General features: G+C 43.9%; 1 protein-coding gene across 3 annotated transcripts in view; it reads left to right on the top strand.

Annotated features, from left to right (window-relative positions):
• MAD1L1 (mitotic arrest deficient 1 like 1) overlaps positions 1 to 26,247 on the top strand; it is a 370,492-nt gene that overhangs the window by 253,602 nt on the left and 90,643 nt on the right. For all 3 annotated transcript variants that reach the window (XM_065644520.1, XM_065644519.1, XM_065644521.1), the window contains one exon: positions 22,032 to 22,222. In XM_065644520.1, the coding sequence (XP_065500592.1) occupies positions 22,032 to 22,222 (191 nt within the window). The remainder of the gene's footprint in view (positions 1 to 22,031; positions 22,223 to 26,247) is intronic.

Raw genomic sequence — 26,247 nt, forward strand, 5'->3', positions numbered from 1 at the left:
AACAGTGGTAAAATTAAATCCCAAGTTAGAAGTGGTGATGTTATATCTGCATAACACAGGCGGGCTAAAGGCGTTTCCATCATCAGCCGCTATTTGAAGTAAGTCCTGGTCAGGTTGTTTCCATGATATGTGCCTTCCTAGGTACATGGGCAGCGTGCTCGTGTGTTTGCAAGCTCGCCGCAGAGTGTATTTGGACCCCCATGGTGCCACAGGAGTAGTGCAAATTCCTCTTCACTTCCATTTCAAAGCACTTCTTTCTAATATAGGATCCTTCACATTTTATAACCTGAAAAACCCCACAGAAGGAGGAGGGCAGCATTATGCTGTGCTTATGTTCTGGAGTCTCTAGGAAGTTTTTAATAAATTAAAAATTTTAAGCAGAACGTTCCCATGTATGCAAGGTCTTCACCTGCAAGGCGATGTCTTAAATGAAATGGAGAGGGTGCTTGCAGCACCCGTGAACAGATTTGAAGCTAATGGCATCTTAGTTATGCCTCAGGTAGCTCTGAATCTTGGGCTGCTAACCCCAACAGTTAGAATTAAATAAGGATAAAAATTAGAGCTACGTGTATCCCACTTATTGCAGCACGTTAAACACTGTTGTTCTCCTCCACCAAAGGTGGAGTGAGCCAGGCTGTTCCATCAAACCAGGGCAAATGAGCAATTAGCAAGAGGTACAGAAATAGTGTTTAGGAAGGTATAAAGTTGCTCTGAGAGCCATAAAATGTCTCTCCTTGTTTTGCTCGTTGTTTAGAGTGGGAATGTTTGACACTTAACAAAAGCTGACTAATTCTTTGTTGTTTCCCTGTAATGATCAGAATTCAGGGGAGGGCAAGCTGTGACAGGCAGGAGAAGGCATTGCCATGAAAGCAAAGCTTTTTTTAATTAGAAAGTCCCCTGGATGATTTACTTTCTAGCGATTGGAGTGCTGGCCGGTTTGAACGTGTCAGCAATACTGACCGGCGGATTGCAGCCTTGTCAGCGCAGGTTCTGTTTCGCTCTTCAGCCATCGAGAGGTGAAGCCGCCTCCAACAAGGAGAACCTGCGCTGGGGAAATTATCGCTGCAGCCAGCCGTGCTCGCCACTTCCCCGTCTGCTCTGAAGTCTCTGCCTTGAACGCCAGCACTTGTGGCAGCAGGCATAATGATGATAATATTTTTCCACTTCTGTAGAACCCTCTGTCCAGAGGTCTCGGGGTGTGCCAGAGATACTAATTAAGACTCGCAGCGCCCATGGGAGGTGGGCATGAGCCTCCGCGCCGGCTTTTCTTGCTTGCAGAGCCTAAAGAGATTGCGGTGCTAATCTTCGGGCGGCAATGCCTTCTGTCAGGCAGCTCGGGAAAAACTAAAAACCTCTCGTCCTGTTGCTAGTTTAAATCAGAGCTGTATTGGAGAGGCAGTCTGACTCGCGTTAACCTGCTGCAGGATAAAGCAGGGGGTGATCTTCATGCTCCTCAGTGGGTTTGTGGGGCGAGCAGCGGAGGCCGGGCATGCCGAGCTGTTTCAGAGGTTTTTTACACTGCTTTGTGCAAATCTTGGAGTAGGTTTTGTAACTTGAGTCCTTAATCTGTGGCCTTCTGAGGAAACTGAACTCTTGCGATCAGACTGCAAATATTCAGCGCAGTGCTCTGCACACAAAAAAAATATGGCCAGGACTTAAGTCCCTGGCAGACGTGTCTCCTGACCAGATTTTTTGCATGTGAAATTGTTGCTCTTTTTCTCCAAGCAGTGAGTTGACGTGCCTGTGTGTAGCAATCTGCAGTGAGCCTCGCACCAGCAACGCTGGAGGCAGCGCCTGAAAATGCCTGCAAATAACACGGCTTCCCCCCACCTAAATCCATGTTCTGTAGCGATGTCTAGGATTCTGGATACTTCTTTTGGTCCAAAGGGCTTTTATTTTGTACAGCTTCATTTCATTCGATATAACTCCATCTGTCTCATAGAAGACTAACAGGAAATCTTTTGTATAATCTGCATTTCCATAGTCTGCAGGAAATGGATGAATAACATTGTATGGACCATCGGGAAGGAATAAACGCATGAGAAAGGGAGAGGTCTGACCGCAAATCTCTGACGTGTGATCCCAGCACTCTCACTCGTGGATCCAGAAGTGTGTTCCCATGAAGGTCCATTTGATGTGCCCTTCAGCTGGGTGGAGTTTCAGCAGTGAAACTCTTCCTTCCCCCGAGTGCAGGGTGTAAAATAAAACCTGCCGGTTAAGATCAAAGATACACCTACTATCTGCCATCTCTGAGAGGAAAAAATACTGCTGTCAAGTATCATTATATGGTGTGTAAGTGTATTTGAAGCTATTAAAGACAGTTATCCTCAGAGATTTATACATAACGGATTGAAATGGGGAAGGGTGGGGGAATAAACCCTTGCTGTGTTTAATTATTGCTGGGTGCTGCATGCACTTTTCTCCATTATTTACTTAATCTTAAATGCCAGATGCTAAAGGGCACCAGCATCAATTAACTGCTTAATTAGACTTGCAAAGAAATCATGTAATTTAGTTATAGGCAAATAAAAAAAAAAACCACAACGCATGAAACAGAAGCTGAGGGCTCTCTTTGCAATCATTTTTAAAGCTCCCTACGTACATTATTTGCTTTCTTTGCTTGCTGGAAACTCTTTGGAGCACTCTCTGTGCCGCTTGCCCTGTAGGGAGGCAAGTGGCTGGATGCAACATCACTTGTTCGTTGCCATTCTGAGTGGATTTAGCCACAGCTTGATTTGTTGCTCTTCAAATTCTTTTAATAGAGGTTTGGATCAGATGCCCTTTGAGGACGTGTGTGGTGTCCCATCCCGATCAACAGGAGAGCCTGGTCTTCCCCCTCTCTCGGTGATCTGCATCCCCTTTGGCGCTCGCTCTGGATGCTTTGGTGAAAAACTGTCCTCAGTTTCTTCTAGGAAGACTTTTGTGATGAACACATTTTTGTATTTTGCAGAGTATTTCAGTATTTTAGTATGCAGCCAACAAAGCACCCTATCTTTAGCAAAAAGAGCCCTGTTTCCCTCGCTACAAAATAATAGCAAGCAAGATGCTTTTATTCCATTAGTTCCCACTCCTATGAATAAGAGTGTTCACAGGAGTGGAGCGCATTCATTTTTGTTTCATCAAGGCCTACAACTCTGTGTGAATCTTTATCTTGCAAATTGCCTGCACAGAGTAGTAATCAATGCCTTGTGCTTGTCTATACGCAAAGTTTTTCTCTCCTGTGTAGGTGCTGCTGCCTTCCTCACTCTGTTACCACTGTTCTCACATTGGTATGAGCAACATTGTCATTTAAGTGCCTTTGCAGCATCCCGTGTTTTACAACTTTTGGTTTTTTCTCAGTACCTCGGTGCTGGAAGCTGCTGATGTTTTTGGTTTTTCTCAGATGTCCCGAAACCTTTCTGAAAACAAGGTGGTGTTCGGTTTCTCAGAGCTTTGCTCTCCCTCGGTGCCCATGCCGTCTCAACACTGCTCTTTTCCTTTCTGAAAATATGACCCAGCCCTCACAGAGTTCCCTATTTCTTCAAAGCACTGTATAAACATTATCTAATTAAGTATATATAACATGCCCTACAGTATGTTAAAGGAAAACTGCAGCACAGCATTGAAGTTTCCAGTCACTTGATCCGGTGTAAAATCTGATTGAATCCTTAATTATTTTTCATAATGCTGTGCCTAATGACGTGTATCAAGACAGGGAGATCAGAGTTGCAGGCAGGAGCGCTGGGAGCTGCCACCAGTGAGAAAGGGGCAGTCGGGTAAGTTCTGCCTTAGTTCTGGAGCTGGTTTGGATATGCACACTAAGGTAATAAACAACGAAAAAAAAATAGAGGAGCTGCAGCATTTGGATCTTTCCTGTTTTGATATATATAATCAGCTCTACATTTCCTGTTGAAATGTTCATTAAAATTGCAGCCCCTGTGATTATGCAGCTGCCTAATTCAAATCAATGGGGCTCCTGAAACAATTTCAGATATTTTTAAATAGTTCTGTAGAACTTCCTTGTTTACAATGTTATGATTAAGTGACTTTTTTCCAATTCATCTAAAGCATTAATAAAAATCTCTTTAGCTTTTCTCTAATTTTGTTTTTTTACTCTGGGTGCCTGCAAATAGTGCAAACCTTGCTTTGTGGCTTTATCTTTTACTTCTTGGTGCGGCATGTCTATTTATATTGATAACTAAATCAGGAGCCCAATTACACAAGTTCTTCATAACTCCTAGTAAGCTGTAATTGACTTCTTTTGTTTTGGAATCCTAATACAAATAAATACGATTAACAGAGCAGCAGAATAAATAGCACTGAGAGAACACCAGCCATGCCTTGCGTCCAGCTCACTGACTTTTGGAAGCAACTGTTGATAATGTCTATCAACCAAAATACTTTGATGTTATAACTGGCGTGTGGCTGTACAGAAGGAAGATTATAATGTCTAAAGGATCGAGATACTTCAATAGGTCTCATGCTGAAAGGGAGGTCATTTTAGTTTTACTGGAAAGATGCTTTCAAGGTAATTTCAGATCCTCTTCTTCAGAATGCTTCAGAGCAATGCTAGAGTTCTCCTAAGTTTCTTATAATGACTCAGGGTTTATTAACTTTTCACTTTTCTAATAACTCCAGTCCTTTTTACTGTTTCAGAAGCCTTGGCACAATTCTGATGTGTTTAAGTTGCAAACATTACAGGAAAATACCTAAATCAAAACATTGTGGGAGAGAGACTGCACGAAGGAGCAGATGTTTACAGTCTGACTTCTGTGGCTGAGAAAAAGCAAACACGCTTCTATGAAAACTCAAATGTGGTAAAAGCATTTCAGTTGCCTGTGGTTTTGTGCTTCTCCTGCCTGTGAAGGTATTTCTTTAGGTTTCCTTTGCTTTTATTACCTCACCCAGCTGTACTGGTAACCTCCCTTGTGTAACTCCGTGTGGCTGTGGTCCCAGCGGGGTGGCAGAGGCAGGTCTGGCACAGCTGGTTCTCTCGGTCCCTTCATCCCTTGCTGAGCACCATCTGCTCGAGCTGGTGCTGCTGGGTCGAGCGTCGGGCTGGCCAGATGTGGACAACTGCAGATGTTCTAGCACAATGGTGCGGTTGAGGCCAGATGCTCCGCTACCAACACCCCAGGGCTGCTGTCACCGTTATAGCAGCGCCACCGTTCACAAAAAGGGGGTGAAATCAAGGAAACTGCGCAGGTCAAAATCGGTCAATGCTGACTGGTGATTATTATCTCTGTCATTGCTGGTTTCAGAAGTAAATGGTGGTTTTTAAATGAACTCTTGTTGTGTGGTGCTGAAGAAGCAGGATGCAGCCTGTAGGGCAGAGAATTGAGTGTTGTTATTTAGACATCATCCTGTGTGTCCTCTTGGTATTCAGGACTTGTGTGTCTGTTGAAAGTTGGAGGTAAATGCTTTGGATGTAGACATGGGAAGGGAATGAGATGGAAGAGGATAGGAAAGACCAAAGCTTTTTCTTATTTTAACAGAGAATAGATTCAATGTGATTTGGCTATTGCACCTTAATGGGTAATCCCCACTCTGAGTCTCAGATGAAAAGAAAAAATCTATAAGGCTAGGGATAATGCAAGAGGATTTTTGCAGACTTTTCTCAGATGTAAAGCGAGCTTCTGAATAGCACAGCCTTTAATGATAACTTTTTCTTCAAGCACAGAGCTAATCCATTGATTTAGCCTAGTTGGGTAAATCTATTTTTTGTTGCTTGCACATCCCACGCACAGAGACCTTTTGTGCCTGCCATTTTTCCCTTCCCTCGCCATATATTTTTCCTAAACCTCTGGCTGACCTGTCCCAGCAGGGCCATTCAGACCAGCAGCACGGTCTCCGTGGCACTCAGTGTCATTGACCCCAGTGAGAAGAGCTCATAGCAGCAGAGAGTAAAATCTTCTCTAAACCAAAACTGAAAGGAATTCTGCTGGTGGAAGACTCCACTTGCTCCCTGGATGTGGATCGTGGGAGACCAAGTGTCAAGGTTACCTATAGGGGATGCTCTTTTCCTACACCAAAATATTGTCTTGGATGACTAAACATCAGGGATCTTGGTTTCTTGACTGATCTTCTTTCAAACAGGCTAGGTCCTGCACCAAGGCAGCATTGGGTTCAGAGCTCTGAGGAGTTAAAGAGATGGAAGAGCTCAGGCAATGCCAAGAACCAAGCACATCTTCCAAACAAACAGGCCAGAAAGGAGACGTCAAGAGGCTGTGCAGGGGAAATGCACGTTGCAGTTAAAAAAAGAAAAATAGTGATATTCTGGACTAGGCTGTTCTTCGAGGCTGCTGCAGCGGTTTGTGCCGACAGTGCTTGCTGCAATAAGCGCGTCAGCCTCGCGGGATTCCCAAAGTGCTCTGTAAACTTCACAGCTATAGGAAATATACACTAGGATTGCTTCATCCATCACTAAAATGCATCCACAGCCAGCGTGAAATGTAGTAACGGCTTAGTGCCACACAGGAGCCGTCCTTATGGCAGAAAGTGAGAAGTGACTTTCTAACTCCGGAGCGGAGGAGACAGAATGCGGTTCCGCGAATGGCATTTGTAGAGGACACAAGGGCTGATACCACAGCCCTGGGTCGTGCCCTCATCCCCAAATAAAAATGCTCTGCCAAGGAGATGCTTTGCCTCTTCTGTAATGGTCCAGGTCTAAGTTTCTTATCTTTTCTGAAAAATGGTATATCCACAGCAGTGTGCTCCCTGCCATAACCTTTAGTTCATTACTGATTCAGAGAGCGAGTGCCAGCTATTGAATCAGAGGGTCGAGACCAAGCTAAAGGTTGAGATTGTGTCTACATACATAAAAGCAAGCGTAACCTCTTCTTCTTTCCAAAAGCACTAATACGCGGAGATGTAAAAGTTCCTATCTGTGAATTCTGCAGCTCTCATGTCAGGGTCGTGAAACAAACAGACTGGTAGGAAAAGACGGTTTCCCAGTTGGGGAGAATCACATCAAAGGACTGGCAGAGTTCAGGAGATAGTGGGCACAGGCGTAAAGCCATTGTTATTCTCCAGGGTGGAAAAAAATGTGTTTCTGCCAGCAAAAGCAGACAATACCTGGGAGCGATTTGAAAAGCCAGGCTCACTTCCATAGCTCGCTGCTCTCCCAGATAACGCTTTTACCTGTGCGCTGTATCCCACTGCAAAGATTTCCTGCTGCTGTTTTTCCCAGCCCATGCTTACTTTCCAGCAGCTTCTTGAGCTAACTTTGCACTTCTTTAAACTTGTTTTGCCTTTTGTAGTTTGACCTGTGTGATAGAGGACTAAATGCCTTGGAAAGACAGTCTCTCCTTCAAGACATGCATGGGCTTAGATACCTCTGCTGCATCTTAAATTGGAGGAATTTGCCTCTGATATTTGGGATTTCTCAATTGTTAAAACATTTCCGTGCCTGTCATTAGCAAAGGGGCATTAGGTTGACAGGGCCAGTTCCTCCGTCCCCCGTATTTACTCACCCGCACCAGTTATGCTGATCTTAATTTTAATTTTAATCTATTGGGTCAGCTGCGCTCCATCAGACTGTATTCTCTAAGGTTTTATTTCATTATAGATTTATTATAGAGCTAATTTTATTTTTTAAAGCCATCAAATTCAAGGCTGAGCTAAGAATTTTCCGGTTAAACAGGAAGATATCCCAGGTCTGTGCTGTGATTCAGCAGATTCTGCATTCTCAGCCTAGGCTGTCACCAGATCAGTGCTGTCGAATTAAGTACCATCCCTGACTTGCTTTTCCTTAGCTCCTCTATCTGTAAAATGGAGACAGTGCTAATCTCTCATTTGTGTAACCGCGTAACGTTTGTCCAGCGCTTCAAAGATGCCAAATGCAATAAAACTGCCAAGCATCCTTTCGCTAACGAGTTTGATGATTTACACCCAAAATGCTCATTTTTGTGCTAAAACAAGATCACCTGAAAGATATTGCGGTTGGAACTAAACCAAGGAAGGGGGGAGGAGGAAACCATCTGTTACACAACAGCAAAAATTTTTCAGGGCATTCGCCTGGGAAGATCTGGGTGACGAGTTTGGAATATGAAGGCTTATTTATATGGATGGAGCTAATTTCTCTAAGTTATTCATTTTTCACTTAGGGAATTACCTAATCTTACAAGAGACTCTAGGAGGAAAGATTCATTTATTCTTTGTCTCGTTCAGCCCCAGGCAAGCCCAAAGATGTTCTGCTTCTTCCAGTCCTGCTTTTTTAACGGATTCTATTAATGGTGCTTAAGGATTTTCTGCTTCTGGGTAAAAAGGGTTAATCTTTCTCGTTCCCTCTTGCCCTTCTCCTCCTCTTTTTCTGGAGAGTTCTTTTTTTGACATCTCTGGCTGTTTCTATCATCTTCTCCCCCTAATCTGCCACTATCTAAGAATTCATTACATTTCAAATCAGAGGCCTTGCTGCATACATTAGCAGGTTTTAATAGACTTGCCACGACTCAAAAAGGAGGAAAAAAAAGAGAGAAGATTTAAAACTCTTGTCTTGCCGAAAGCAGACAGATTGACTCAAAAATGACTCAGTCAATAAAAGATGAGTTTTGAAAAGGCTTCCCTCCGCTCAAAAGGAGCTCGTATTCCAACGAATTAGGTTTTTCTAAGCCCACTGTCAGAAATTAATAATACATACAGCATGTAAAATGGATTTAGCCCTCTACAGCCTTATACAAACATATCTTTGACTTGCTAAATGTGACACAACTACCAGGATTTTCCAGCCTTTATCCCAGGAGTTTGTCATCTCTCCAGAACGGTGACCTCAGTGGAATTTTTTAAGCGCATTAAAAAAAAAAAGAAAAAGAAAAAAAATTACTAAATGATATTTTCATTAAGAATATGTTTCTGCTTCCCTTACCCTTTTTCTTCACTCAAACCCCCTCTGTCAGAACATATTATTATTATTATTTGTGGTCCAAATTATGCAAAAAGCTCTAAACTCTCAAGGTATCAAGTCCCTTTACTAGACTCTTTCAGTGGCCTTCCTTCCACAAAAGAGATACTGAGCCCTCTGCCTTGTATTAATAGCAGAAATCCGTCATTTGGGTAATTTGCTGGTGGATCTTCCCAGCTGGTTCTGCTGACTTGAACACGCAGGTGTGGGATCAATCACCACTCCTGATTGTTCCTCCACCAAAGTCTCTCAGCTGATAAGAATTAATACGATACCAATTTTAACCTCCTTGGTGGTCAGATCCTTTATTCAAACTGTCCTCGTTCTGCATTTGAGAGGAGCTCTAAGGATCCATGGGAGGTGTCTTTAATGGGTAGGTCCACACAGCCACATGTGGGCTGACTGCGTTTGTCTATCTCTCATCATTTTCTTATTCTTACAAATCCCACCATTTCCTTCGTTTCATTTTTTTTTCTTCTTTTTAAGAGATTTCAGAGAGCTTGACTCCATCCTGAAATCTTTACTGCATTCTGTCTCTCTGAAAATCTTATTCCTACTTTGCTTTTAAAAAATTACTAATTAGGAAATATTTTGGTGATTATTGCTTCCACCAGTTCTCATCCCAAGGCTTTTGGAGGAGATGGGATAAGGACAAGAAGGCTGCAGTGAATAGATACGTACAGGCACTTTTGTAATGTGCATTTTAATCTACTGAATAGACAGATTCTGTGTTTCTGTGCTCTGAGTGTGTGGTTTGGGTGGTTTTTGGTTTTTTTAATGAGTAATAGCAAAGAATGTTAGTAACATCTGATTTCTAGAAGAGCGTTCAAGATGACAGTGTTCAAGAAGCGATTGGACAACGCCCTCGGACACACGGTGTGAATTTTGGGGTTGTCCTGTGCAGGAACAGGAGTTGGAATCGATGATCCTTGTGTGTCCCGACTCAGGACATTCTCTGATTCTATGAATTGCTCTTTAAGATAACTTTGCAAAGTCACTGTGTATCCTCACCTCCTCATGGATCTGTTCTGTCCCCTGACTGTAGTATTCTACATATTGACTTTCTTGTCCTATGCTGTGGAAGGTATTGTGTGAATGTATGACAGCAGCCTGATGTTTAGCTCTGGACTATACCTCCTAGATGATGTAGAGAAACTTTTTAAAATGTTGGTGAAGAAACAAACACACTGAAGTGCTTCATTTTGGACCGTTATGTGCTGTACAGATGTTTCTTGGACTTGAAATAGGCAGAGCTCATAATTTTTTAAATATGTTTGTATGTTGTATGTAAAGGCTGAGCTTAGAGTTGTTGACAATATGCGCTCAAAAAGCGCAGTGAGAGTGAGTTCGTTCGTTCTTTCCTTCCTATTATTGCAAAGAGGAAACTTGCCCAGATTGTCTTGTGCTTTTCTGGCTACAAAGAGGAGATCTCTGAATATGAGTGTTCGTGTTTAGAAGAGGCTTCCAGCAAAGTAATGAAACGCATTTTTCACAAAGATGAAGGTAACAAACTAGTTTCTCATTAGCAAAAGTATTTAACTTCACGAGACTTTTAGGTTGGTTGGTGGGGTTTGGTTTGGTGGTGGCGGTATTTTTTTTGGTTTTGTGGTGGGTTTGGGTTTTTTGGTTTTTTTAAATATAGTTTTGATATATAACTAGAAATTATCTGTCTTCAAAGGACAGCTGATAGAGCATCACCTTCTCCAACACCATTTGCTGAAGAAATTTGGGTGACTGGATCCCTTGGTCCCTCTTGCACAGGCACGGACCCTACTTACTAATTTCTGTCCAAGGGCCATGAGTAATTGCTTGAAATTTGATAGGGCTTCTGCTCTTTGCCCCACTTCACTCGTGAACATTAGCCAAGCAAATATTGGTTCTTGGGTCCTATTATGAGATACAACCAGGAATTATTCAGGAATCCCAGGAGAACACTTGTCTGTCTTGCAGATGTTTAGTCTTCAGTGCTTAAAAAATATTGGAAGAATCGAATGTACAAGACCTAGAAATCACCTTGATTTTTTGTGGTTGAAAGAGGTGCTTGAGTCATTCTTCCTCAGGGTCTCTTATTTATGATATATCAAGCTGCTTCCCAGGGTAAGTCTCCAAAGTTAATGTCCTGTCATGTTGTGTCAGTCAGAAGCTTTTAGTTCCTTTCTGAAGATGTGCTGCTAATGTTGGTATAGACGTGAACAAAATTGAAGGGAACAAGCTTGACGCTTCCTTGAGTTTTGTGTTTGTTTCCAATTTAGTTCATTTTTTAAATCTGCTTCATGTTCTGTTGACTTGGAAAAGGAGTTTTCCCAGTGAATATTGTGTTACTTTAGCTTCCAGCTGCTGTGCTGGGACATAGCCACCCAATAATCTCCTTAGGAATAATTGCTGGTGTCTTTTCAGATCATTTTTGTGAAAGGTGACAAACTGCTTGCCACAGTGAGATGTTAATAACACAGAGATGCCCTTTGTTTGAAAGCTGGTGCGGAAATTACCCCATGCAGTTGCTGGAAAGTCAGAGCTGTAATGGTAAGAAGTGAGGAACGGATCCGTTCATTTGCATATAATTCCAGGGCTTATGTGTCATCTTTTGTGTAAACCATACAATTTCTGCCGCGGTAGGGAATGTGCGCTCATAATACAGTGGGACAGGAACACGGGCTTGCTCTCAGCATGGATCAGGGTTAAAGAGATGTCATCCGCTAAAAAGGAGCGGGTAGAAAAGAAGAAAACACGGTCTGCAGGAGCAACATGGAGAGAGTCAGGCGTGGATATTTCATGAATCCGAGTTGTCAGACCAGCTCACGGGAAACTGTACATCCTGACATCCCTTCTGAGAGGCACCAGAAAAAGGGAGGAATCTGTCTCCTTTCAGGTGTGCGTTGAGCTGAATTTTCCCTGTGTCCACCCCGAATCACAACTGAGACCTACTGCGGGTTTTTCTTGTTGCTTTTGTAGTCAGAGGCTGCTCGACTGTCTCTTTACCAGTCAGATACGCTACACATGCCCAAGATGGACATCTTTCTCTAGGACACCCAAATGGAACTCTTAAAGACTCCTTAAACTGCAGCTGAAAGCTTTCTAGCATGTTCCCTGTATAGGTTTCTCAGCTCTTTTTGTAAGAAGATTATTTTTTTGGAAAATAAATGGCCCAGTTATTTGTGTTGTCTTGTGATTGAGAATTGGAGAGGTCCATAAATACTTGGTTTGCCTTTTTTCTTCTTTCTAGGAAGGCAGAAAGTCTCTCTGAGTAGCCAGTCAGCCCCAATGATGAAATTAAAAATTAGAGCCTTACTGCCCATCTTCCAAAATTTCTAATAAAATTGCATTAATATTTAATACCTAATTATTAAATATTTAAAAATTTAAAACTGAGCTGGTTTGGAAGTTAGCACGTGATGAATAATTCAGAACGGGGAAATGAGACCCGGCATTTGGGCTGAGAGAGATGGTACCTTTCCCGTCTCCCTGTCCAGAGATTATTTGGGTGGTCTTCCAGTCTTGGGACAGTTTGTAGGCATTGCTTAGAGACTTCAAGCCTTCATCTCTTGCTTAAGAGCATTAGCACGATGTTAAGAAAAATAACCCGCCCTATCCATAATAATGCTACCGACTCCTGCGATGGAAATATGAGCTCCAGAGGCTGGAATAATGTGATTGAAAGCCTGGTTATCCAGGAGATGGCTCTGTTTCCAAACATCTTTCATGCTCCAGGGAAAAGAGATTGCTCGTCTTTACGTCTATCTCACATTCCTGCAGTTTTGTTATTTGAAAGCTCCGTTTCCCCAGTTGCTGTTCTGCTACTCCATGCTGAACCAGCATTTCATTCAGCTCCAGCACGACCATCTTTAAAGGATTGTTTTCATAAAGTGGCCACCAGAAAATGAAGTAGAACGTGAAAAATATGCCAATAAAAATAGGGCAGAACCTCCTATCCTGTGAGAGGAGGTCCGGGGCGTTCAGAAGAGTGCACAGAGATGTCGGGTGTGATTTTTTGAGCAGAGTAAGTGCCTTTGGGTCCTGCTGCGGGAGCGCGAAGAGCAAAAAAAAGGGTCTGGGGAAGGTTTGATTAGTTGGCATCCAGAGTGCTTTCAGGCCAAGAGCAATACGTTTGCAGTGCCAACACTTCAAAACACTATTAAGGGGATAAACAGGGAATAAAAAAGGATTGAATAGAAGGAGTGAGCGGCAGCTTTTTAGAGCTTAGTTGCCTTTGGAACAAAAGCCCTAAAACAAACTCCGCAATCTTCTCCCATTAAAAACACAAATAAGGTGGCGTGCTGCAGAGACTTGCCTTTATCTGTTGCAGCGCAATTGTGTTTTCATCCCCGCTGGCTGGCTAGAGCGCCGTGTATTTTTCCTGGCCGTCCTCTGCGACCCTCCATCCTGCCTGCGTGCTGCGCACAGCGGCGGCGGCTCCATTAGCCCGGGCCGTGCGCACCACCGAAACGGCAGGCTGACCTTTCACAAAGCCGCTTTACCTGGGGCATGGCGGGGGCTTTGTCTTAAAAAAAAAAAAAAAATAAAAAAAAATAAAGTGAGTTCTGGAGCTGGGAATGGTGCTAGGGTGTCTGTCAAGAAGAGAGGCAGTTTGTGGGTAGGAAGGGATTTAGTCCAACACAGCCGCGTGGGCTTGTTCGTAACCACTCTCCAAATAGTCGGGGAGTCTGCAGCGTTTGGAGTTTGGTCTGTGCGTCCCAAATAAGAACTAAAGGACACCTCTGTGGTGCCCTGTCCCACCTCAGGCTCTGTCTTACACCACTTCATTATTTGATAAGCTATTTCAGAATCCCAGAATGTCAGGGGTTGGAAGGGACCTCGAAAGCTCACCCAGTGCAATCCCCCCGCCGGAGCAGGAACCCCCAGATGAGGTTACACAGAAGGTGTCCAGGCGGGTTGGAATGTCTGCAGAGAAGGAGACTCCACAACCTCCCTGGGCAGCCTGGGCCAGGCTCTGGCACCCTCACCGGAGAGAAGTTTCTTCTCATATTTAAGTGGAACCTCCTGTGTTCCAGTTTGTACCCATTGCCCCTTGTCCTATCACTGGTTGTCACCGAGCAGAGCCTGGCTCCATCCTCCTGACACTCCCCCTTTCCATATTGATCCCCATGAATGAGTCACCCCTCAGTCTCCTCTTCTCCAGCTCCAGAGCCCCAGCTCCTCAGCCTTTCCTCACACGGGAGATGCTCCACTCCCTTCAGCATCTCCGTGGCTGCGCTGGACTCTCTCCAGCAGTTCCCTGTCCTGGAACTGAGGGGCCCAGAACTGGACACAATATTCCAGATGTGGCCTCACCAGAGCAGAGTAGAGGGGCAGGAGAACCTCTCTCGACCTACTAACCACCCCCCTTCTAATCCCCCCCAGGTCCCATTGGCCTTCCTGGCCACCAGGGCCCAGTGCTGGCTCATGGTCACCCTGCTGTCCCCAGGACCCCCAGGTCCCTTTCCCCTACACTGCTCTCCAACAGGTCGTTCCCCACCTTATACAGGAACCTGGGGTGAATAGAAGGAATCTCTTTAGGTGTTCATTAACTCTATATTTAGATCCATCTGCCTGCAAATGATACCTTTGTGTTGCGAGCACAGAATTCACAGCGCAGGGGTGAGGGAGACACAATCCTGTAAGTAACGTAGTCACTGAGTCCAAATAGCATTTTCATGAGGCAGAATCTGAGCATAGAAAGTTCCCAGAGTAAGAGCAAAATGGTTGTGCTCCTGGGAAACCTTGAAATCATCTCTTGCCAGTGGTGGAAAGCTCCTGTTCGTAGCCTGGGTGAACATCATTAGAAAATAAACTCTAAAGCTCTCTCTAATGCATGATCGCATGTTGTCCACCCTGCATTGTGCACGACTATAACTTCTGCAAATAATCTTCGCTTCGAGAAGGAAAAAACAAATATTTCTAGAGCAGTTTTTCTGTGTTTGTTTTAATAGCAGATGGTGGATGCGGTTTCAGAGGTTTAAATAGCATGCAGTGTTTTGGGGTAGTGGTTAATAGTAGTGATGTGCTGGTGGAAACAAGATAATGGGCAGAATGCAGGGGAGGTGATCAGACAGGGGATAAACTCGCCTATTAGATGCTTCTGCAGACCACCCTGTGTAATTAACAATGTGTGTTATATACGTTAATTATGTAGTCCCTAGGATTAATTCTTACATTAGACACTTGAGTGGTTTCAAGCCCACTCTTTTTTTTTTTGGAAACAGCCTAGTGTAGAAGTATTGCTTCTTCCTCTGAGAAACAATACGAGTTTTGCCCCTGTTCTTGCCACCAGACTTCCCTGAACTGCAGCCTGTGAAAAGACTCAGTGACTTTTTTTTTTTAATTTATTTTTGGTAACTCCAAAACAGATTACCTGGAAAATAGGTAGACTCGAAGACTTATGCCTAATAATTGCTGGCTTGTTCTAGAAGCAGAAGATACCTACTTTCCTGTAAACTTAAGTGATGCGATATATTTGTATTTTTAAGGTGAGGCTATTTTTTGCATCTGAAGTTAATGACCGGCTCCAGCTCTGGCTGACGTTGTTCTGGGAAGCACTGTTGGTATGTAATTGCCAAATGGAAGGGAAATGTGGCTAGAAGACTTTAATCATCATTTGGGGGGTGGAGGGAGATGTCCTCCTGCTTGTTTCACGATTTATGACCAGTGTGACAATCCTAACTTCCAAATGGTTTGAGCCATATTGTACTAATTGGCGAAGTCCACCTTGGGCAATAAACAGCTCTCCTGAGGTTAATTTATGCCGCGTCTGGGGTGAATATTGCCATCCCCACCGAGTTCTGTATTGCTGCAAGCAGGCTGTTCACATCATTTCAGCCGGTGATTTTAAAGCTACCCAGGGTCTCTTTATATAACACTGCGCTGCCTTTGCTGAGAACAACATGGACATGCCGCGGCGTGTCTGAGGAGCTGAGCTGGGCTTCCAAAAGCTCTGAAACAGTTTTGCCAAAGCTGAGGAGAAGGGCGAAGAGAGCTCTGAGCGGTGCCCGGGCTGGGACACCCTGAGGAGCCTCTCGCTGGGTGCTGGTTCATCTGCCACGGCCGAGCCCTGTACCTGGGCCAGCTTCACATGTGCTCTTGAGTTTTGCAATTTTGAGTTGTAATCTCAGCATTATCAGAAGAAGAAAAGAAAAGAAAAAAACCTGTACTTAATCCTAATCCGTATTGTCTGGTTGAAGGTGTCCCTGCTCGTTGCGGGGCGGTTGGAGTAGATGACCTTTAAAGTTCCCTTCCAACCCAAACTGTTCTGTGATTCTATGATGTGTGTGTAGGTACAGGAGAAAGTTCATCCTCTTCCATAGCTTTGTCTCTCCGGTTCTCAATGTCCTGCTTCTCTTGCCATGGCCTTTTGATCTCCTCTGCCACTTTGTGCAAGTTATATGAGGATAAAGGTTATTTATGCACTTCTTTCCAAGAAACGGCGCCCTTGTAAAGATCCATGGGTTGTCTGAAATGGAGGCTTCAGACAACTTTCTTCAGCAAAGAGAAATGTATAGGGAATTTTCTTAGCGGAGAGCTCTTGGGCAGCACAAGAGCTGTAGCTGGTCATGGCGGTGGAGACCTTTACTTGTATTAATAATATGCTGCCTTTGAAAGCTCTTCCCAGAGCTGCTGGAAGGACAAGCTGGTGGCTGGAGGAGGGAGCTGGGAGGTGCGCTCAACCATATGGCACAGACGCAGTTTAAAAATAAACCAGTGTTGACTGATCAAATAAATACCACTTAGGTTTAAAATTGAACAGCCAGCGCAGTCTGTTGAATATAAAACTGATTTTTACCTTCAAGAAAAGTTATAATTCATGGTTGTAATGTCACAAATTGCAAGTTTTGCAAAGAGCAGTTTGAGCCTGTTGGATGGCGAGGTCGGGTGAGTGTGGCGTGGGTCCCTCTCCCCCACTCCCCCAGGGTGTAAAACACACCTATAAAATCTAGCAAAGCAAATTTTATTTCTCAAAAGCAATGGTCGTAAACTTGCCTGCATCAGAAAATGTTCAGCTCCTCTTCTATTAGCTTTTATTTAATACGACGCAATTTATTTTTATATTGTGTCCTTCACAGAATATTACAGAAATCTTTTCAGACACTGTTCATCATAAACTAAAGCTGGAAGAGAAAACTTCAGCTCAGGGTTTGAAGAGGGAAACGACTGGAAGGGTTTGAGGTGCAGAGGGCACTGTTAGAATCGAATGGGAGGGACAGACGTGCAACAGGAGAACGTAATTAAATAACAGTTTGGGGGTGCAAGCGAGGTGATTGATGGGTGACATTGCATGGCAGGCACGGCGTTATGGAAATGGAGAAAAGCAGCTTGTGCAGATGGCAGAGAATAAGGGTAATTGTGGCCTTGCTTCTTGGAACTGAGAAAATAGCCTTGCCTCTTCCCATTATGGGCCTTGTGAGGACAGGATGGTACTGGGATCCCTTCCGCAGGCTGGAAACAAAACCTAAGCAGCCTGTTGTTTAAATAGAGCAAGGTTGGTAAAAATACAGTATCCTGCATAGCGGTGCTGGGTGACTTGTCTGAGGCATCGTGGCAGGGTCAGCAGGGATGGGAATCCGTGTGTAAGTACTTTATCCTCTGTGTGTCGGAATGAGTGACCCCCAAACATGCTACTAAGGGAAAATAACCTTTAATGGAGAGTTAGGAAGGACTTCAGGCCTTTTTGAGAGAGAGATATATTAGCTGGGCTTGCAACTGAATTAATCCAGCTACATGGCTTGTGGCATCTTTGAGGATGGGCAGAACAAATTTGTGTTTTCCTGGAAAAGACTAGCGATACATTGAATTTCATGCCACTTTTGGCATGCTGAGAGACACATTGTTTCCTCCTCTTTCCCTGGGGAAAAGGTTAAGTGTGGATTTGGTTTTCTTTGGTGTAGAGACTGCTATTGCTATTGATTTACCTCCCTGAACTCGGAACAAGAGCCAAAGCTGTGGTATTTCCAGGCAGCTGTGAACATTTTCAGACGTAAGGAGTGTAAAAGCAATGGAATAAAAAGCAGTGACATTCTCAATATAAGACCAAAAAAGCCCAACTCATATTTTATTTATTTTTCCAAAATAGTTTGAATTATTCATTGAAGTCAATATAAGTGTGTGAAAATACAAGGCGTTTCAAGAAGCAGCATTATTGGGGGAAAGTTAATCATTTGGCGAGGTTAATTTTGTAACATTTTTTTTCAGTGGGTACTTTTTTCTCCATCAAACTCTTCAGTACAGGCAACTTTTTGTATGCAGAGTTGGACACGGGACCTCGCACGAGCGCTCCAAATACTGGGATTCTAGTTTTCAAACACTGCCTTTTAAAGATATAATTAAACCTAATTCTCCAAATGTTGTGAAAGATCTTAAAGGATCAAGACATTCAGTGTTCTGTAGGTGGTAGATAAAACGGGCGGCAACAGTCATGCTGCCATCAGGAACCTGCTCTGTTAATGCACCTGGACCCATCCTGAAAGGATCTCCCTCTGTTCGGTGGCCTCTACGGCTGCGCCTTAAATATTGCCCTGAAAGATGCTGAATTGCACTCCGTGCAAATGATGACTTTTAATTCAATTTTTCCTGACTGTGCTAGAAATTTGGCGGGAATTAGTGGTATTAGATGAGGCTTAAGAATTAGCTCTGTCACTTCTTTGAATTCAAATGCAGAGAAAACAATGAGCTGCTTCTTAGCTTAACACCTTCACTTGGTGGGGGAAATATTAGAAAGATGAATTACTGTCCCCAGGTCAGTGCACATGCTGCTTGTGCTGTTCTCTGGGTGCAGGGAATCTGCAGAGCCGTGGTGCGGAGAGGTTCTGTGGGTCCCCAGTGCCTGCAAACGCGCGTCCTGTGCCATTTGAGACACCCCAAAGTGTCTGAGGCATCGACCTGGGGCTGACTGGTATGATATAGAACCTGCAGGAAATATTTTTGCTGCAGAAGCGCAGTGGGAGGCTGAAAAAAATATCATAGGGCATCTCAAATGGCAGTTTCAGCAGTGGGATCCCGTCCTACATTTCTCAAGTCTCAACTTACCTTCTGACCAGGTTACTCTTCTGTGAATCCTCCTCCGTACGCAGCTGCTCAGTTGTATCCGCAGAGCCCTCAATGGAAAGCAGGGGAGCAGTCATGGTCCTGAGTGCCGTCCTGAGTTAATCTGGGAGTAGCCCCTAGCTGAACTGTCTCCAGGGGATAAATCCTGCAGGAGGAAGGCATCAGCAGTTGCTGCAGCTGAACTATTGAGGACTGCAGTTTAACAGGGCGTAAAGGAAGGGCAATCTCTGTCTTACACTCAGAGTTCAATGGACCTTTCACTGGGGGCAGTTGCAAGCATAAGCATTCCTATCCTGTACCCGCTTGTGGTTTGTTTTCTGCCTTGTCCCCAAGCTGTGCCACTGAAGAAATACTGTTGGGGAATTGCTAATGGAGCCACAAAGGGGATGACAAGGCTTTATCCTGTCTCTGGCTGGTGCTGGTACATTCAGCTGTGCCTACAATAGCAGTTCAGCGCCCTGTGCCAGCGGCTGACACGAGGCATCTCTAACAGGGAGATAACGCTTTTTCATGCAGATAAATTCCTTCAGCCAGGACAGCTGATGCGGTAATACACCAAAACTGCCGCAGGCACGGGAAAGAGGGGCAGGGACATGCTGTCGGGAGTGCAGGCTTGCTAGTTTTCAGTTAAATTGAAAAGCTCAGGATTTCTTGCATAAAAAGACTGATTGTAGTCAGAGTTCTTCCTTTTTCACCCTGAGGGTAGTGCGGGAAAGCAGTTGCCATCACTTGGTTGCTATTCTAGATTCACATGGTTGTAGTCTAACTAGGCCAGCGCCGGTGGGTGGGTGGTAAGGCTGCAGCCTGAGGATGCTCCTGTTGGCCATTCGCAGTACCAAGTCTGAGAGATAAAACAGTGGAAAAGGCACCAAGTCTTCATGAATAAAAAAAGCTGTTCAAGGAGTTCATGAGTTAGGGTGCATTCTGCCCCCAAGGTTATAGAAGTCAGGAAAGGCAGCCTTCGAGGTATGGTAGGGAAAGGCAGATTTACTTTTCCAAGGCTAGGCTGCATTTATTAGCAAAAAAATATCGCTGTTGGACATGTGCGATATATTAGAGGCAGTGCTGTCTCCGACAGTGGTGAAATGTTATTTACCACTGCAATGTGGTCACTGAATTTTTACTTTCATATACAGGATTTTGTCCTTAACAGTTGCATAGCCTAATGAAGACTGTGACAATATTGAGGTCGGAGCTGCCAATTAACCTCCTGATTTCAGAGGCTGATTACTCGATTAATAAAAAGGACCAGACCCAGCTGAGATGATGGGGTAAGGTTGCAACAGTCCAAGGGAGGATTGAGTTAATCACGCAGTGATGAGGTTGGTATGAGTGGGAAGGTGGGCGGTCGGGACAGACACAGCCTTTTCAAGCTCATGAGAAGGGGCAGTGTGTAACTTGCTTGTAAGCAGGGTTACACTTACCTTACATCCCCCAGCAACTGGGGGCGTTTCTAGATAGCAGTGTTTTAATGAACAAACTGATACATGATGTTCCCCAAGACTGCCTTGCTTACCTCGGTAAAGCAAGATACAGCTGGGGGGAGACCCAGAGTAAAGGAAATACTTTGCTCATACATCGTCTCCACAAGTGGCTCAGGAAGGTGGAGCTGAATTAAACAAAGATAAGGAATTGGCCAGTGTTAACTCTGCCTGCGTGGATGCTCTCATTCAGAAGTAAAGGGACATGTAGTTCTCTTTAACCATTAAAGAGTTCCTGTCTTTGCCTGGGGATTAAGCTGACTTGGATTTAGGCCAAAGTACTTCTGAGCAGGGGCATCCTCAGTGGCATTTAAGACACTTTAGCTTAACACATTGGATTATCGTTGTGTCCCACCCGGAGCGCCTCACTAAAGCAGTACAGAAGGGAGACTCGCATTCTCCTGGGGCGCTTGCACAGGCAAGTCCATGGCCTCACAGTTACCATCCCACATTCTTCCTACATTGCACCTGGGAGGCTGATGGAAACACTTTGCAGCAAATACTTGAGCAAAAACTTTTCCGACTCACTTGAGAAACAATAATACCTTAGTGTGGGCTCTACAAGCCCAGCTAAAAACCTTCCTTTGTGCTCAAGCAGTCATCTTGCACTGAAGTTTCTGCTGTCCCACTGCTGGACCCTGAACGGGCTAAAATAAAGACATATGGCCTGCATGTGCTGCAGTTGTGTCTCTGATCGCAGCACAGACAAAGCCTTAAACCTCTGGATGACAAAGAGGTATCTGAGTGAGTAAGTCTGTTTATTTGCTGTTACAAAGAGCCCATTTTGGATTTTTTTCTAACCCTGGACTACAGTATTGATAAAACAAGCCGACTTGGGAGACATCTCTAGTGTATATTAAAGTAAAGCCAATCTCTGTAATTAATGGGGGGATAAATCGAGGTTTAATTACTCAGAAGGCACCTTGGGTGAAAGATTCATGGTAATTGTTGTGTATCGTCTTGAAGGATTCACAATGCTGGCAGCTCTCTTTGTAGCAATAAAATTTCGGGTGAGTGGCAGGCAGTCTCGCAGGACCTCTCTTCTAGAGACGAGTCCAGTTAAGGTAGCAGATGCAGCGAGGCAGTGGTACTCTTCAGGCTTTTCATCACAATAAAAGCCCCTTCCCAAATCTTCAGGGGTTCCTAAGCAGTGTGTCAATTTGAGATCAAAGCACAGTCAAATTAAGAGTATGTTGGGGGAGATTTCCCTTATAGGCGGCTTCCTTCTGACACAACCATACAGACGCATGTTTCTTACCATTTTTCAATTTTTTTGCTTCCTGTAGCATAACACCCTTCTCTTGGGTTCTGTGTAGAACATAAGATGTGTGTGTGGGGGGAATGGATGCTGTAGCTTTGAGTTTTGTAGTACATTGTTAAAAGGCTGGCCGAGCAAAAGAAAAATTCATCCCAACAAGACGTCTGTTTTCCTTATTCCCCAATTTACTATCTTTTGGTCTGCTGGGGCCAGGAGAAAAGGAATCTAGCTTGCCTGTTTGTTTATGCTGTCTGCTTAATTCACTTTTAAAAAATTTAATTAACCTTTTCAATTCGCTTAGTTTGGCTAGCACTGTAAATACGGCGCAAGGGCTCTGTGCTGATGGCATATAAGAAAGTACCCATTTTCTTCCCCTCCGTAGAGCTGAAGAAGCAAGTGGAAAGTGCAGAACTGAAAAACCAGCGTCTGAAAGAAGTTTTCCAGACCAAGATCCAGGAGTTTCGCAAGGTGTGCTACACGCTAACGGGTTACCAGATCGACATCACGACTGAGAACCAGTATCGACTCACTTCCATTTACGCCGAGCACCAAGGGGACTGCCTGCTTTTTAAGGTAGGTCTGCGCACCCTTGGCTGCACCTGCACCTTTGGGCTCATGCTTTTCAGCATGCCAGAATGCATTTGCTATTTCTCAGCGATTAGAGTGGAAAATCACTGCCCCGCTGCTATGTGACAGGGTATTCCTTATGAGGGAAGTAAAGATCCTTTCTTCTTTTAAAAAAATTACTTTAGGTTTGGCATCTGGTCTCCCACTTATATATCAAAGTCAGGAGTAAAGAGAAGAGACTATATATGCATAATACCTACGGCTTCTGGCCTTGTGCTTCACCTTTTTATATTATCAGTTATAAATGCCGCAGCAATAAAACCTTATGTAACCATCCAGGTTTCATCCTTGCTTCATGGTGAGATATATGCCCTTGCTGTCTTTGCTATCCTCTAGCTTGTCTGCATGTCATCATCTTGTCTTTATGTAAATTGGAATTCCTTTTGAGCAGCCACTCATCCTTGTGTGTGTGAAGTGCCATTTATGTGAACAGCACAGATGAGTAGCAGTAATAGTCTGTCTTCTGCCAGTTTTATACCTTTATTGGTCTAGCTGGGTGGTCTGAGGTTGGGTTCTGGCTTGATAGGTGCTGTTTTTCTTCTGTGCTACCGTCCAGCTCGCACAGTCAGGTTATACATTAGAGAGCTGAGGTGTGACGTGAGAGTCATCAAGCTGTTAAGTTGCATCTTTACGTCGGTTCAAGTGTCAAGAGCCCAGGTTTACAGGTGAATGGGAGAATCACAAAATGGTTAGGGTTGGAGATCTTCTAGTCTTCTAGCCACTCCTACATTTGTACAGTCCTAAAATTACATTCGGCCCTTTGAAGGCAACTGCGAGTCTGGACACCCCGATCTAGTCCAATCCACCTGAATGTTCTCCTTCTCAGTGACAAAAACAACTGGCACTTAAAATCATACCTGCTTCTCACTGATCCCCCTGGGGTGAGGCTCATTTATGAGAAGGATGAAGGTTTTGGAGATGTTCAGTGCAGGAGGGGGCTCTACAAGAAGAACCTGGAGAAGTTCTGTTTCTGCAGACCTGCTGCTGTGTGCTGCGTGGGGATTGCTGCAGTATTGTTTCTTTACATAACAGGAGAAATGTTTTCCCATTCTGCAACTCTAGAGCCTCAGAAAAAAATCCACCAAATAAAACGAGTGAGGGTAAGTATAAGACAGCACCTAGGACTCTTAGTGAAACTAGGAAAATGTGGCCAAAACTGTTGTACTACTTGGCCTTATGAGATTTCTGGACTGAGACAGGTGACAGCAAGAAAATAAAGTTCACTGACTGGAGAGGAGCATGACTTGGATGGTTTTAAGGTACCATCACTGAACCCTAAAAACAGTTCTTGTTGAGATGGTGCAATGCTGTTAGCTCTGAGACCTCCAGAGGCCTGTACTCTTCAATGTTTAGCGAATGAAACCTGAGCAGACTCCTGGAGATGTCTGCGGGATGCCATGCCCAGACAGCACAACTAGCAGTTTTTTCTGCATCGTAGGAGAGATGGAGTGCTTGGAGAAAGTTAAGAAAACGTGAGAAAATTGCATACTGGCCATGTGAACAAGAGCTGACTGGCTTCATTGGTTTGTCTTCAGCAGGATCGGATATTCCTTCGTGTCATGGCAACAGAAATAATTTACATGCAGGAGAATGAATAATCAAGTAGGGATTTCTCTCCCTAAACACTCTTGCTCTCTCTTCTTCACTCAAGTCTTTATTCCCGAGTGTGTCCAGAGGATGAAGGTGTCACCAGGCAGAGCAGCAGCAGTTTCAAGGTCTCGTGTTTCCCAAAGCCAAGGGTGGGTTGCTGACTGATCCATGGAATTCCTCAGCATCTCTTACCTCACACACCTCTTCAGATAAGAGAAGCAGATTTGCTAACTAGAGCCTGAATAACAAAACCTCAGACTCTTTCTCCCTGTTCAGTAAATCGCAGACAATTCCCACCGTCTGTGGCTTAGAATAGCAGTAGAATATAAACAACAAATTATTTCCTTGCTGAGTCCAGGCAGCTGGTTCTCGTGTATGTACCAAGGCTTGAATCCCAACTACGGCTTCCAGCAAGGTTGTGTGTTTATGCTGTGGAATTTCTGAGCCATAGCAGACTGTGGGTGTTTGTGTGCATTTCATTAACCCAAAGAGGTCGCAAAGCAGGGAATGCTATTTGTATTTATTCCATTCAAGCAATTTATGAAATAGGGTCTATATAATTAAACCAGAGAAGTCCCCTGGCACTTTACAAGCTTCTGTAGTTTGCCTGTAAACTTTAGAATATATTTCAGTAGCACTGCTGGTGGCATTTAATTCTCAGCAAGGCTTCAATAGCAGAGATGCAATAGGAGCTACTGTAATGTAACCCCTTCAAAGCTAAATGAAGATGAAAGATGTGCTTGGTTTTCCTGACCAAGGTATTCTGTTACTGTGGTAGAGCTTGTTATCTACATGCTTTATGTGTCCAGCCAAGCGTTAATTGGAATTACAGCTTCAATGAAAGGGTTAATCGCAGTGCCATGCTGTGAATATAGATGGCTGCATCTATAAATGAGCACTGAATTCTGATTAAACCATATCAGTATTTATTGGCAATCCCTATCGATGCAACAGATGAGCTCATCAACTCAAAGGATGTTGCAGTGATTTTCAGACCCTGTGTTGTGAGTGTGTAGGCAGCAAGGCGCATCTCAAACTTAACAGCCCACTCTCGCTTGTTTGCTCCCTTTTATTCTTTTAATTAAATGCAGTGGAAAGCAGTGTTACCGACTCCTCACCAGGGGTTTAGTTTGTGATGATTTTTTGTGGGATTTAATGCATGGTAGTTATTGGGGCACTTGACAGTTTCATATTCTGTTACCGTTGCTGGTACATTAGATGTGTTAGGCTGTGATACACACTTTACGTCCCACGTAATGCTTGGCTGGTGTGTCTAGGTCAGGCCACCCAAGAGCTATCCAAGAACTGCATTGACTCCCTTTGTAATAGTGTATTAAATTTATCTGTTAAAACAAACCAGCATTGCTGGGAAGCCTCAAAGTCAGTTTAGCCAAGTTGGAATTAAGCGGTGGAAAACCAGGATGTCGTTACTTGGCCACGTGTACATCACGCTGTTTACCCTTGTCTCTGAGTGGATCCCGAATGAGGGTGAGGAAATGAGGTCTTTAGAAAGGCAATGACAATTGTTTCAGGCAAAGAAAGTCTTTTGGTAAACAGAAAGACTGGTCAAATTTGAAGAGGAGATGATTTGGAGACACTTGTACAAATGAACAAACAGTGCAGAGAAATTAAATCATGGGCTTTCTCTTTCTGTGTGCCTAAAGACACAGTCTCAGCCAAAGCATTTCAAGCCAATCAATTTCAAATGAAGAGTGGAAATACTTTTATTTTATAGACCTTATGACTTCAAGGTGGTGCTGAGAGCAGGAGCTCAGTAGGTTTTCTAAAATGTTAAGATATCTTTGTGGACACATGATAATACCTAGTTTGCATTAAACATTTACATTTAGCTTAAGCAGAGACGTATAGAGCTCTCTATTTTGAGGTGTAAAGGCAATCTCCTACAAGAGATGTCAGGAAGAAGATTCCTATGCATGCTGCTTATTTTCTGGGATGTGTCTACACATGGTTTTGCTGCTGCTGTACCTGGCAAACATTCGGCTTCATCCTCTGGAAATACTTGGGAATGAAGACTTGAGTGCAGAAGGGAGAGCAAGAAGAGTGCTCAGGGAGAGGAATTTGTGCTTTTGAGTATTTACTGTGCTTCAGGTAAACTGTCTCCACTGTCATGGCATGAATGTGGTGCTGGTCACTATTCTCGATAGGATCCTGGACTGAAAAGGCAATCAGTCTGATCCTGTGTAACAGTTACCTCAAATCTGGTGGTGTTTGACATTTTTCTGGTTTTAAGTTCCTCTATTTTCTCAGAAAGGAGTGTTCGTTTTTCTTAGTAGTTCATGTATAAATTATTTGGGTCTAAGTTGGTTGATGAGGAAGTTCAAACAGACTCTTTCCAGGATCACAGCAGTGTTATGTGTCTG

Source organism: Caloenas nicobarica, chromosome 14, assembly GCF_036013445.1.
Source record: "Caloenas nicobarica isolate bCalNic1 chromosome 14, bCalNic1.hap1, whole genome shotgun sequence".
Classification (NCBI taxonomy): Eukaryota; Metazoa; Chordata; class Aves; order Columbiformes; family Columbidae; genus Caloenas; species Caloenas nicobarica.